The 14207-nt window shown below is 38.4% G+C and overlaps 1 protein-coding gene across 4 annotated transcripts in view; it reads left to right on the top strand.

Annotated features, from left to right (window-relative positions):
* Nucleotides 1–14207, top strand: part of FAF1 (Fas associated factor 1) — a 523525-nt gene that overhangs the window by 159523 nt on the left and 349795 nt on the right. For all 4 annotated transcript variants that reach the window (XR_009214639.1, XR_009214638.1, XM_032160807.2 and 1 more), the window contains exon 4: nt 7796–8001. Coding sequence is in view for 2 of the 4 variants with exons in the window: in XM_032160807.2 (XP_032016698.1) it covers nt 7796–8001 (206 nt within the window). In the remaining 2 variants the exon portion in view is untranslated. The remainder of the gene's footprint in view (nt 1–7795; nt 8002–14207) is intronic.

Genomic DNA, 14207 nt, shown 5'->3' with positions numbered 1-14207 from the left:
TTTTTTTTTTTTTTTTTTTTTTTTTTTTTTTTTTTTAAGGAGGTACCTAAAGATTTTGCCATGGCATGGACTTTAAAAAATTGAAATAATAAACAAGTACAGAGTTCTTGTTTACTTTTCTTTCTGTTCATTGCCTTCCAAGAGCCTGAGTTGTTTGTAGAGGAAAGTTGAGTAAGGATAAAAACACTTATTTGGTTGAAGTTTTAGAACTAAAATAGATTTCTACATAGAGCTTCCAAATCGGTGTCATTTTTATATTTATTTATTTTTAAGGTACAGGGGTCTTGCTATGCTGCTTAGGCTGGACTTGAACTCCTCCTGAGCTCAAGCAATCTTTCTGACTCAGCCTCCTGAGTAACTAGGTCTACAGGCAGGTGACACCTTGCCCAGTTTCCCATTAGTATCTTTTTTTGTTGTTGTTTTTTTTTTTTTTTTTTTTTTTTGGAGACAGGGTCTTGCTCTGTAGCCCAGGCACAATCACAGCCTCCTGCAGCCTCGACTTCCTGGGCTGAAGTGATCCTCCCACCTCAGCCCCCTGAGTAGCTGGGACTGTAGGCACTCGCCACCACACCTAGCTAATTTTTGTATTCTTTGTAGAGATAGGGTCTCATGATGTTGCCCAGGAGTTCTAGACTCCTGAGTTCAAGCCATCCTCCCACCATGGCCTCACAAAATGCTAGGATTACAGGCATGAGCCACTATACCTGGCCTTCAATCAATATCTTTTTTTTAAAAAAGGTATTTATAGATTAGTAAATCTATAATGATTACATGGTTAGATGATTAAATAGAAAAGAATAGCAAGGTCAGATTATAAGATGGTGGTTTTCACATCTGGGAGATTTAAAAAATACATTTACTCTTTTTTGATTCAATAATTTTGGATGCTTTCGTAGTCTTTGGATCTCATTAAATGTTAGTGAAAACTGATGGGATCATTCATTGACTGGTAATATCTCTCTCTTCTCTCATTTTTTGGATTGCCTTTTTTTTTTGAGATGAGGTCTTACTCTGTCACCCAGGCTGGAGTGCAGTGGCATGATCTCAGCTCACTGCAACCTCTACCTCCCAGACTCAATTGATCCTCCCACATCAGCCTCCTGAGTAGCTGGGACTACAGGCATGTGCCACCAAGCCTGGCTAATTTTTGTATTTTTTGTAGAGATGGCGTTACGCCCCAGCCATGTTGCTCAGGTTAGTCTTGAACTCCTGAGCACAAGTGATCCTCCTGCCTCGGCCTCCCAAAGTGTTGGGATTACAGGTGTGAGCCACCGCACCTGGTCTACCCAAGAAATTTTACCAGAGGGAATTTTATATAGGGAGTCAGTTACACAGATGTGGAGAAGGTTGAAAGATCAGAAAAGGGATACTGAGACAACCTAGATAGAGTGACTGCAGGAGGCAGCTGGACCACCAAGCCCAGGTATGGGTGGTTCCTTCTGCTTGGCGAGAAAAGGAGCCCAGGGCAAGAGCAGACTCATAGCTTCAGTGAGAAGGGTAGGGATGTGGAGGTCATGATTCCCATTCCAGGCCAAGAAGCAGCAGCTAGAACACATCTACCAGGGAGAGCCCCATGCCGACCACCAGTGGGCACAAAGGAAAGTGATAGAGGAACAAAGGGAAGAGGCTGATAGAGGTTGAGGTTAACAGAACTTTATTTGTGGCTCAGCGGAAGAGCCCTAGGAACTTGGCGCCAGACATATGAGAAGGAAGTCCTGTTCAGCTGATACTGGTAGCTTTGGCAGGATGCGGAGAGACTTACGGAAAAGGTGCCGAAAAAAAAAAAAGCTAGAAGCTAACATCAGTGGTTGATGCTAAAACAAAATGAGTGCCACCGTTGGGGTGATATGTCACTGCTAGAGTGATGTTGAGATGATCAGTGTGCAAACTGCAAGAAGATAGGGGTGTGTGTGTGTGTGTTTGTGTTTTTGCTGCCAAAGTTTTTGTCTCTGTTACTGGTCATAAGGCCATAGTTGATGCTGTGAGTTTCTTCTTTCACCATTTATTCTGTATTCCCTGTTTTCAGCCAGCACCTCAAATGGTCAGGGCTTTTTTGTTGTTGTTGTTGTTGTTGTTTTTTACCTGGCGAAGCATCTTACACCTTCATTTTTGAAGAGTCAGAATCCCTCAGGTTACCTGCTTTTTTGTTAGTTGTAATTTTCCATTCTTACTAGATATGCCCCAGAAAATCTCCTGGGCTCCAGTCATAGTCCATTGTGTAGCAGCAGCCCAATTTTTTTCTTGGTAATCAGGACCAGTCACTCTATCCTGTACTCCTTCCCTAGGTGGTAATTCAGTGCCATGAGGAGTACAAAAATGGCCAAGCAACATTCTCAAGTTCCAATTCAATGGAAGTGTTGTAGAAATGTTATATCTTTGGGAACCATGATTTCTGAACCATCAGCACCCAAAGTTGTAGGAGGCAAAAGTTTAGTAAGCTGTTAGGCATGTAAGAGGAATCACTGTCAACACTTAATTCCCATACATGTGTTTTCTGGCAGTATGAAAAATAGTGTGGTGTTTTGGACACTGATATAAAGCATTTATACCACATACTTTAAGGAGGAGCCCCAAGCTCTGAGGTTATCTCCTTACCAGTGTCATAATTGAATCTTTAGTAAGTCATTTTATTGTTCTGTCAAGCTAGCTGCTCCTAGGTAATGGCATACACGATGATCTCAGTGCTGCACTTCTTTTGCTGTGAAACAAGTTCCTTAGTTAGAACCAATGTTGTGTGGGAAGCCATCAATATGGTATTTCCGAAGTCCTTGAATGGTGGTCCTGAAAGATGCATTGCTGTCAGGTAAGTCAAGTTCCTATTTAGAAAAGTGTCTTTTTCAGGGAAGATAGATCACTGCCCCCTCCATGATGGAAATATTTTATTCCGGGTCCCTGGGAAATGGCACCTTATTGGGGACTCAATATTAGTCTGTGTCTTTTGCAGTTTAGGCACTCCATAGTTTCTCTAGCTAGATGCAGCCTTGGTGAGGGGCAGTCCATGTTGTGGTGTCCATGCCTAACCTCCATCTCTGTTGACGTGGCCACATTGTACGTTAATGCATCAAGCAGCCTCAGCAGCAAGGGAAAAAAAGCTGACTGAACAATGTCTTCTTATTCATGTTATTAAGATCCTTTTTTAAATTGCTTAGCCTTTAGAGAATATTCACTTAAGAAACAAATATATTTAGCCAGGTGCGGTGGCTCACCCCTGTAATCCCAGCACTTTGGGAGGCCAAGGCGGGTGGATTGCCTGAGGTCAGGAGTTTGCGACCAGCCTGGCCAACATAGTGAAACCCTGTCTCTACTCAAAATACAAAAAAAAAAAAAAATTGGCTGGGTGAGGTGGCAGGCACCTGCAATCCCAGCTACTTGGGTGGCTGAGGCAAGAGAATCGCTTGAACCCAGGGGGCAGAGGTTGCAGTGAGGCAAGATTGCGCCATTTCACTCCAGCCTGGGCAACAAGAGTGAAACTCCGTCTCCAAACAAACAAACAAAAGCAAATATATTTATATTCTATGTGCATTCTAAAGGATCTGTTTTCATATCCCTTCTCCAGACTTTCTTGTCACCCAGTTTTCCAATTTTACTCTCTTCAGGACCTGAATAGCTGGCCAACCCACCATCTATTGCCTGTGATTCAACGTAGATTTGTACCTCAGGCTATCTCTCCTTACAGATGAAGTGGTGAACGTAGTACAACATGAAGTTCTCCCCAGTGAGGGGCTTTTCGTTCACTGCTGTCTTTCAGGGTTATCATTGATTGCGGTCGTAGTACTATAGCAGTGTAATTTTGGCTGCTCCCAGCATATTGTACATAATTATTTTTTCTCTTCCCAGGCCAAATTTTTTTTCCCTCATTTAACTTAGTTACTTCTTATGTATTGTTGGGAAATACAAAGTACAACTTTCACCCTCATGTGCTTTCAAGCACTGCATTCTAGAAACTTTACCAAGGTGGCAGCCCTTGTATTTTTGTGGTGTGTGTCTGCTAATACCTAACATGCATGCGTCCTACCAAAGTGTCAAAGTATGGGTTTAGTTTTCCTTATTTGAAGTGCATAGGACCAGAAGTATTTCACATTTCAGTTTTTTTCAGATTTGAGAATATTTGCATTATACGTACTGGTTGGTTGAGCATCCCTAATCCAAAAATCTGAAATCTGAAATGTTCCAGTAAACATTTCCTTTGAGTGTTATCTCAGCGCTCAAAAAGTTTCAGATTTTGGAACATTTCAGATTTCAGACTTATGGATTAGGGAGACTTAACCTATACTTGCTGCTTATGCACTTCAGGACCAATCTATGTTGTCATCAGTGTAGTATCGTTCTTTGGAATGTCAAGTTAATCAAGATCTCTATAGACTATTATTATGACAAAGAGCAGGAGAGTTGATGTAATCTTTAGGAAAAGACAATGAAGATATTAGTGTACCCTGCTGCGTGAAAGCAAAATGCACGTCCCAGTGCGTACAAATTAGTATAGAAAATAAAACACATATGCAAGATCATTTGTTTCCAGTGGTCCCTTCTTACGTTACAGTCCTAACTCCATGGATCAGAAAACCAATATGGAATATCTACCAGTTACTGAGTGTGTTTTTTTCTATTATACCTTCAGGGCCTAGGGAAATAACTGCAGGGTAGATTAACTGACTGATCAAATTTACTGTGAGTTGATTTGGGCCAAAACTTCACTTCCAATTCTAATTTTTCACTTTTGTAAATTCCCCAGTAATTAGCATCATTTTAGAGTTAGCATCTAGTAATCTCCTAAAAATCTGGGTATTTTCTTTTTATTGGCACACAGATACTCTAGTAAACAGCTGCAAGTGTCTTAATGGAAATCTTAGAGGAAAATTTACAATAAATACTTGTGGCACTGTTGTGTTTTAGGGGACCATGCCTCATTTAATCCAGGGGCTTTATGTCTGTGAACCAACTTGTGTTCACAGTTGGAGTATGATTTTACAATGAGAAATACTTGGAGTCCCAAACACACATATATAACTACGTAACAGAATAAAAAGTTTTATGGAACAATAGTTGGTCTTATTAAGTGACGCAATACTGATAATTTCTATTCTAATCTTTAAAAGACTGATCACAACTCACCAAGTCGACTATGTAATTTATAGTTTGATGAACACTGTTCAAAGCAATAGTATGAAGAAAGGAAATTAAATATAAATATAAATATTTTTCTGCTTAATTGTATGAACAATTGAACATTGTTTTTTCTTAAATTCAGGTTGAGAAGAAAGATGTTTTAGAGCTAGTCTTGAGTTCTAGTGGTCGTGGAAGATACTACATACAATACTGATGTTGCAACTGAAGCACTCCTATGGTTCCCTCTCTCCCCACCACCTTCTCAGAGAATAAAAAAAAGAAGTGGCAATACATAAGATAAATTAAGTCAGAGAAAAGTCAAATTTTAAAATAATTATTCCTCTACTTGTTAGTTTGGCAAGTATTTGAGTACCTCCTGTGTGTAAAATCTTAAGCTCAGGGCAGAGGATACAGCCATTAAAAACACAAATAAAGCCGGGTGCGGTGGCTCATGCCTGTAATCCCTGCACTTTGGGAGGCCGAGGCAGGAGGATCATGAGGTCAGGAGTTCGAGACCAGCCTGGCCAATATAGTGAAAGCCCATTTCTACTAAAAATACAAAAATTAGCCAGGCGTGATGGTGCACGCCTGTAGTCCCAGCTACTCAGGAGGCTGAGGCAGGAGAATTGCTTGAACCCAGGAGGTGGAGGCTGCAGTGAGCCAAGATCGCCCCACTGCACTCCAGCCCAGGCGACAGTGTCTCAAAAAAAACAAACAAAAAACAAAACATACAAATAAGAGCTTTATTCTTGTGGTACTTATATTCCAGTGGAGACATAGATGTCAAATCATTAATTATGCTACTAACTTTATAATTATAGTTAGTAGTGTGGAATTAGACCTAGTGCCCTGAGTTGAAAAACATTCAATCTGAGATACAAAAGGTTGAGTATAATTTGTTAGAAGAAAGATAGAAGTGGATGAGTAATGGAGGAAAGGATATTCTTAGAGGGAATAGCCTGTGTTCCTCTGTGAAATGGGAATGATTAAGGTGAGAGAAGAAATGAAAGACCATGTGCCTGTTAGCATAGAGGGCTGGAGATAGTGTAGCACAAGAAGATGGAAAGCTAGGTAGGATTCAGACCATACAGGGCCTCATACGCCACTTTAAGTATCTGAAGAGTAAAGGAGAGTAATTGTAGGGTTGAGAAAGCGAATGATATGAAGACATTTGTGTCTTTAATTTCACTCTAGGGGCATGATAGAATGGAATTCAGTGTTGCAGGAGTACATATAAAGGGATTAGTTAGGTGGCAATTGCATTAGTTCATACAAGAGGTAATTGTGGCTTGGACTAGAGTGGCGGCATCAGAGGGTAAAGGTGGATGACTTATACAAAACATACTTAGGAGATATAATTTAAAGGACTGATTAGATATGTGGGATGAAAGAGAAGAAGGGATCAAGGATAACACCACAGGTTTCTGGATTGAGTTGATACTAGGAGTAATGGAAGAGGGTCAGACTTGAGGAAATACTAATGAACTAAGCTGTGGACATACTGAGTTGGGGGTCTGGGATCTTACTAAGTACCAGATGTTGTGCAAATATAATTATTGTTCCCATTTTACAAACGGGACAGCTATTAAGTGGGTAGAGCCAGGATTTCATTTTTACTTTTTAAGAAGGGAGAGATTTGAACGTTTTTAAATGTTACTCAAAAGAATCCAGAAAAAAAAGAGATGTCAAAGATACTGGATATAAAAGGGATAATACCTAGTGTAGAGCTAATGAGGAGATTGTTTTAGCCTGGGTACAGTGGCTCATGCCTGTAATCCCAGCAGTTTGGGAGTCAGAGGTGAGAGGATCACTTGAGTTGAAGACTAGCCTGGGCAACATAAACAAGACTCCGTTTCTACAAAAAAATACAAAAATGAGCTGGGGCTTGGTGGCATGCATGTGTAGTCCCAGCTACTTGGGAGGCTGGGGTGGATTGATTGCTGGAGTCCAGGAGTTTGAGGCTGCAATGAGCCAAGATTGTGCCACTGCTGTCCAGCTTGGATAACAGAGAGAGACCCCATCTCAAACAAACAAACAAAAATTGTTTTAGATTTTGAACAGATTAAAAAAATGATATCCCCTCTATTTTATAGGAAGTGAGAAAGAGAGAGTGCATATGTGGGCTTGTTTGTGGATTTGATGTTAAGAAGATAAGGGAAATTTCTCTTGATGGCTTTTGTTTTCTTGACAAAATGGAAAAAGATACCTTTTAACACTGAGATGTGAGATAGGGAGAATTGGGGAGAATTGAGGTTTAAGGACTGTAAAAATTGAGGTTTAAGGACTGTAAAAGTTTCAAAATAATCTGTGGAAAGCAGAGTTAATGAGTCAAATAATGATCCAGTGAGTAAATAAGAGTGAGTGAAGAAGACACTGTTCTTAATTTACCGAGTTAAAAATGATGTTTTACCAATATTATAACAACACAAGGTAAAAATCTGATTAAATGCTAAATGATGTGATACTGCTAATAAACATAGAAAGGCAAGGATGGGAAGGAGAGTAATGTGGCCTTCAGTCAATGGGAAAGATTTTATGGAGGAAGTAGAACTCAAGTTTGGCCCTGACACACATGTAGGCAAACTTACTTGATAGGAAGAACAACACAAGCCAAGTATGGAGAGGGTCCCTAGTAGTATTCTGTAATGATTTAATTGACAATAATCCTTCTTTTATGTCAACATTTTAGTGAATATGGAGGTGAGACCATACCAGGACCTGCATTTAATCCAGCAAGTCATCCAGCTTCAGCTCCTACTTCCTCTTCTTCTTCAGCGTTTCGACCTATAATGCCATCCAGGCAGATTGTAGAAAGGCAACCTCGGATGCTGGACTTCAGGGTTGAATACAGAGACAGAAATGTTGATGTGGTACTTGAAGACAGCTGTACTGTTGGTAAGGTTTTTCCTGCCATAAAGCCTTCACAAATAAATAATTAGGTAAACATTCAGTTTATATTTTTTTATTTCGAGTTGACTACCAGTGCAAGAAGGGAAAAAAAGCAAGTTGAAACTGGTAACTTTCCAATACTGATTATTGTGCTTTATTTTTAAATACTGTGTTGAGATTGAGGTAAGTTTGAGAATAATTTTTTTGTTCCATGCAAGTAGAATGGTATATGATGCTGTTTTAGGGCTGATGCAAATCAAACATCTAAGAGCTTCAAAAAAATACCCTAATCAAGTACATTGCATATCACACTTTACAACTGAGACTTATTTTTCGTAGGATATATCTTGATCCTTTTTGTGCTGCTATAACAATACCTGAGACTGGGTAATTTATAAGGAACAGAAATTTATTTTCTCACATTTCTGGAGGCTAAGAAGTCTAAGATCAAGGCTTAGAAGCTTTGGTGTCTGGAGAGGGCTGCTCACTGTTTACAATATGGCACCTTGATGCTGCATCCGCCTAAGTGGGGAATATTGTGTCCTCACATGGCAGAAACCAGAAGGGCAAAAGGGACAGACTCCCTTCATCAAACTCTTTTTATAAGGGCACCTAATCCCATTAACGAAGCTCTCATTGCCTAATCACCTTTTAAAGGACCTGCGTTTTAATACTACCACATAGACAATACCTGAATTTTGGTGGGGATACAGTCAAACCATCACACTATGTTTAATAAGAAACCAGACATGAGACGTGTTTCCATCACTTTTCTCTCTGCCAGTTGAAAAAATGCTGTTTTTCAAAAGGAGGTGAAAGTATATGCCTGCCACAGACTTTACCAAGTTACTATAGTTAAACTATGTTGAACTTATATTTGATTCAGATTATCTGATTCATTTTCATTGTAGAACCACATATTAATTTTCTCTTAATGTGGTTTACCTTAAATCTGAATTCTAGATGTTTCTGGAAATTTCCCTTTATTCCTTTTAGGGGAGATCCTTTTCTAATTTTATTTCATTAATTGAGTCTTGGAAAGCAAGGCTGTTAAACTTTTTTTTTTTTTTTTTTTTGAGAAGGAGTCTCACTCTTTCGCCCAGGCCAGAGTGCAGTGGCACTATCTTGGCTCACTGCAAGCTCCGCCTCCCGGATTCACGCCATTCTCCTGCCTCAGCCTCCCGAGTAGCTGGGACTACAGGTGCCTGCAACCACGCCCGGCTAATTTTTTGTATTTTTAGTAGAGACGGGGTTTCACCGTGTTAGCCAGGATGGTCTCGATCTCTTGACCTCGTGATCCGCCCGCCTCGGCCTCCCAAAGTGCTGGGATTACAGGCGTGAGCCACCGCGACCAGCCAAGGCTGTTAAACTCTTAACAGTTCATTCCCAAACACTACTCAGATTGTGTTATTCCTTTTCTTAAAGCCATTCAAATGCTTTCCATTGATTTTAGGATATAATTCAAATCTTTAACATGGCCTGTAAGTCCCTGTTTGATCAAGCCCCTACCTGCATTTCTAGTTTCATCTATTACCACTCTCCTAGTTCACTATGCCTATGCCGTAATGGACTTATTTCAGTTTACCAAATAGGTCTGTGCCTTTGTACTTGTTTCTTCTTCTATGTAGATGATTATTCTAGATAAACCCCTTCACCCTGTACCCATTTCCATGCCCCCAAATATTCTCCTGTACATTGTTTTTTATTTTAAAAAAATTTTGGTAAAAAACACATAATATGAGATTTAGCCTGTCAATATATTTCTAAGTGTACAGCACAAGATTGTTTATGCACTTTTTCATCTTACATAACTGAAACTCTGTACCCATTGGATATCAACTTTCCATTTTCCGCTCCCTCAAGCTCCTGGCAACTGCCATTCTATCTTCTGTTTCTATAAATACCTCATAGAAGTGGAATAATGCGGTATTTGCCCGCTGTGATGGCTTATTTCACTTAGCATAATGTCCTCAATGCTTATATACATTGTAGCGTATATCAGGATTTTCTTCTTTTTAAAAACTGAATAATATTCCACTGTGTGTATATATCACTTTTTTTTATTCATTAACATCATAAATGGACATTTAGGTTGTTTCTACCTTTTGACTGTTGTGAATAACGCTGCAGTGAACATGAGAATGTGATTTTTTTTTTTTTTTTTGAGGGTCTCACGCTGTCACCCAGGCTGGAGTGCGATGGTGTGATCATGGCTCACTGTAGCCTCAAACTCTGGGCTCAAGCAGTCCCCCTGCCTTGGCCTCCTGAGTAGCAGGACTATAGGCGCGTGCCGTCATGACTGGCTAATTTTTTTTTTTTTCTTTGTAGAGAAGGGATCTCACTTTCTTGCCCAGGCTGGTCTTGAACTCTTGGGCTCAAGTGATCCTCCCGCCTCAGACTCCCAAAGTGTTGGGATTACAGGCGTGAGTCACTATGCCCAGCCATGGGAGTGTGGATATTTCATAGAAATCCTGTTTTCAATTCTGTTGGCAGTATGTTCAAAAGTGGGATTGCTGGATTAGATGGTAGTTTAATTTATAATTTTTTGAGGAACTTCCATACTGTTTTCTATAGCAGCTACACCATTTTACATTCCAACCCCAACTTTATTAACAGCTTATTATTTTCTCTTTCTTTTCTCTTTTCTTTTCTTTCCCTTTTCTTTTTTTTTTATAGTAGCCATCTTAAAAGATGTGAAGTGATAGCTCATTGTGGGTTTGATTTATATTTGTCTGATTAGTGATGTTGAGTATCTTTTCATATACCTGTTGGCCATTTGTATGTCTTTTTTGGAGAAATGTCTATTCAAGTCCTTTGTCCATTTTTAAAAATGGGTTATTTGATATTTTATCGTTGAGTTATAGAAGTTTTTCTATATTTTGTATTGTAACCCCTTATTAGATATATGGTTCGCACATACGTCCTCTCATTCTGTAGGTTGCCTTTTTACTCTGTTGTTTACTTTTCTGTGCAGAAGCTTTTTAATTTGATAAAGTCTCACTTGTCTATTTTTTCTTTCATTGCCTCTGCTTTTGGAGTCATTTCCAAAAAACCATTGCCAAGACCAGTGTTATAAAGCATTGCCTCTCTGCTTTCTTCTACTAGTTTTATAGTTCAAGTCTTTTTTTTTTTTTTTTTTTTTTTTTTGAGACAGGGTCTTGCTCTGTCACCCAGGCTGGAGGACCGTGGCAAGGTCTTTGCTCGTATAGTTTCAAGTCTTATGTTTATGTCCTTAATTCACACAATACCGTGAGATGATGTTTGTATATGTTTTGAGGTTCCAAGTTCTTTTGCATGTGGGTATCCAGTTTTTCCACTACCGTTTGTTGAAGAAACTATCCTTTCCACATTGTGGGGTCTTGGCACTCTAGTCAAAGATCATTTGACTGTATACGTGTGGGTTTATTTTTGGGATTTCTGTTTTGTTCCATTAGTTGGTGTGTCTGTCTTTATGCCACTACCAAACTGATCTAATTACTCTAGCTTTGTAATATGTTTTGGAGTTAGGAAGTAGGAGGCCTCCAGCTTTGTTCTTCTTTCTCACAATTGTGTCTGGAGTTCCTTGTGGTTACTTATGATATTTAGGATTATTTCCTTATTTCTGCAAAAAATACCGTTGGCCTTTTGATAGGGATTGCATTGAATCTGCAGATCACTTTGGAAAGTATGGACATTTTAACAATGTTAAGTTTTTCAGTCCATGACCATGGGAAGCTTTTCCAGTGTCTTCTTTAATTTCTTTCAGCAATGTTTTGTAGTTTTTAGTGGACAAGTCTTTTGTCTCTGGATAAATTTATTCATAAACATTTTATTCTTTTTGAAGCTACTGTAAATGGGACTGTTTTCTTAATTTCCTTTTCCGATTGTTCAGTGTTAGTATATAGAAATGCAGCTAGTTTTTATGTGTTGATTTTGCATCTTATAAAAGATTGATGAATTTTGTGTTATTTATTAGTTCTAACAGTTTTTTTTTCTTTGGTAGAATCCTTAGTGTTTTCTACATATAATATCATGTTGTCTGTAAACAAAGATAGTTGTATTTCTTCCTTTCCAATTTGGATGCCTTTTGTTTTTCTTGCTTAATTGTTCTAGCTAGGCTTTCCAGTACTACGTTGAATAGAAGTGGTGAGAAGGTATCCTAGCTTGTTCCTGATGTTAAAAGAAAACCTTTTAGTTCTTAACCCTTGAATATGATGTTAGCTGTAGGACTTTCATATATGGCTTTTATTATGTAGAGGTTATTTCCTTTTATTTCTAGTTCAGTATTATGAAAATATGTTGACTTTTGTCAAAAGCTTTTTGTTTACTGAGATGATTGTGTGACATTTATCCTTCTTGCTTTTAATGTGGTATATCACATTGATTGATTTTCATATATTGTTGTTGTTGTTGTTGTTTTTGAGATGGAGTCTCGCTCTGTCACCCAGGCTGGAGTGCAGTGGTGTGATCTTGACTCACTGCAACCTCCGCCTCCCAGGTTCAAGTGATTCTCATGCCTCACCCTCCTCAGTAGCTGTGGTTACAGGCACGCAGCCACCATGCCTGGCTAATTTTTGTATTTTTAGTAGAGATGGAGTTTCGTCATGTTGGCCAGGCTGTTCTCAAACTCCTGATCTCAAGTGATCCACCCACCTCAGCCTCCCAGAGTGCTGGGATTACAGGCGTGAACCACCGCACCTGGCCGATTTTTATATGTTAAAGAGTTCTTTCATCCCAGGGATAAATCTCACTTTGCCATGGTGTGTAATCCTTTTAATGTGCTGTTGAATTTAGTTTCGCTAATATTTTGTTGAGGATCTTTGCATCTGTATTTATCAGGGATATTGGACTGTAGTTTTCTTTTCATCTGATAGCTTCTTTGGCTTTGGTATTGATGTAATGCTGGCCTCATAAAGAAGTTAGGAAGTATTCCCTCCTTTGGTTTTTCGAAAGAGTGTGAGAAGGCTTGGCAGTAATTCTTTAAATGTTCGATAACATACCCTAATGTTACCATCTGCATGTTTCTTTGTTGGGAGGTTTTTGATTACTGATTCACTCTCTATAACAGACTAGTTGTATATCTGTTCAGATTTTCTGTTTCTTCACGATTCAGTCTTGGTAGGTTGTATGTTTCTAGGAATTTATCCATTTCTTCTATGTTATCTAATTTGTTGGCATATGATTTTTCATAGTAGTCTCTTATAATTATTTTTTATTTAATTTTTCTGTTTTTTTCTTACTCTAGATAAAGGTTGATGAACTTGATCTTTAAAAAAATTCTTAGTATTGATTTTTTTCCTATTATTTCTGTATATTAAAATATGGTATAAAAAGTAACACTTTAATAGGATGCTTACTATGAATGGAGTGTGCAGTACTGGAAGTTGCTCTCAATGAGTGAGCAGTGAGTGAATGTGAAGACTTAGGACATTACTGTACACTGATGCAGACTTTATAAGCACTGTACTCCTAGGCTACACTAAATTTATTAAAAAATATATTTCTTTAATAACGAATTAATCTTAGCTTACTGTAACTTTTTTACTTTATAAATTTTAAAACTTTTAAAACTTTTTGAGGATGGGCACAGTAGCTCATGCCAGTAATCCCAGCACTTTGGGAGGCCTAGGTGGGAGGATTGCTGGAGCCCAGGAATTTGAGACCAGCCTGGGTAACATAACGAGATCTTGTCTCTACTTTAAAAAATAAAAATAAAAAACTTTTTGACATTTTTATAACACCTTGCTGAAAACACACATTGTACAGTTGTACAAATGTTTTTTTCTTTATATCCTTTTTCTGTAAGCTTTTTTGTTTTGAAAATTTTTAATTATTATTTTTTAACTTTTAAAACTTTTTTATTAAAAACTAAGACACAAACACACACATTACCTAGGCCTACACAGGGTCAGGATCATCAATATCACTGTTTTCCACTTCCACATCTTGTCCCACTGGAAGGTTTTCAGAGGCAGTAACAGACATAGAGGTGTCATCTGCTATGGGTAATGATACCTTTAGAATACTTCCTGAAGGACTAGCCTGAGCCTGTTTTACCGTTAACTTAAAAAAAAAAAAAAGAAAGTGTATACTTTAAAATAACAATAAAAAGTATAGTATAGTGAATACATAAACCAGTAACATAGTTGTTTATTGTCATTATCAAGTATTATGTACTATATACGATTCTATGTGCTATACTTTTATATTACTGGCAGTGAAGTAGGTTTGTT

Source organism: Hylobates moloch, unplaced genomic scaffold (genome assembly GCF_009828535.3).
Source record: "Hylobates moloch isolate HMO894 unplaced genomic scaffold, HMol_V3 SCAFFOLD_8, whole genome shotgun sequence".
Classification (NCBI taxonomy): domain Eukaryota; kingdom Metazoa; phylum Chordata; class Mammalia; order Primates; family Hylobatidae; genus Hylobates; species Hylobates moloch.
Note: the sequence above shows the minus strand (reverse complement) of the source record. Positions and strands in the feature narration are given on the sequence as shown.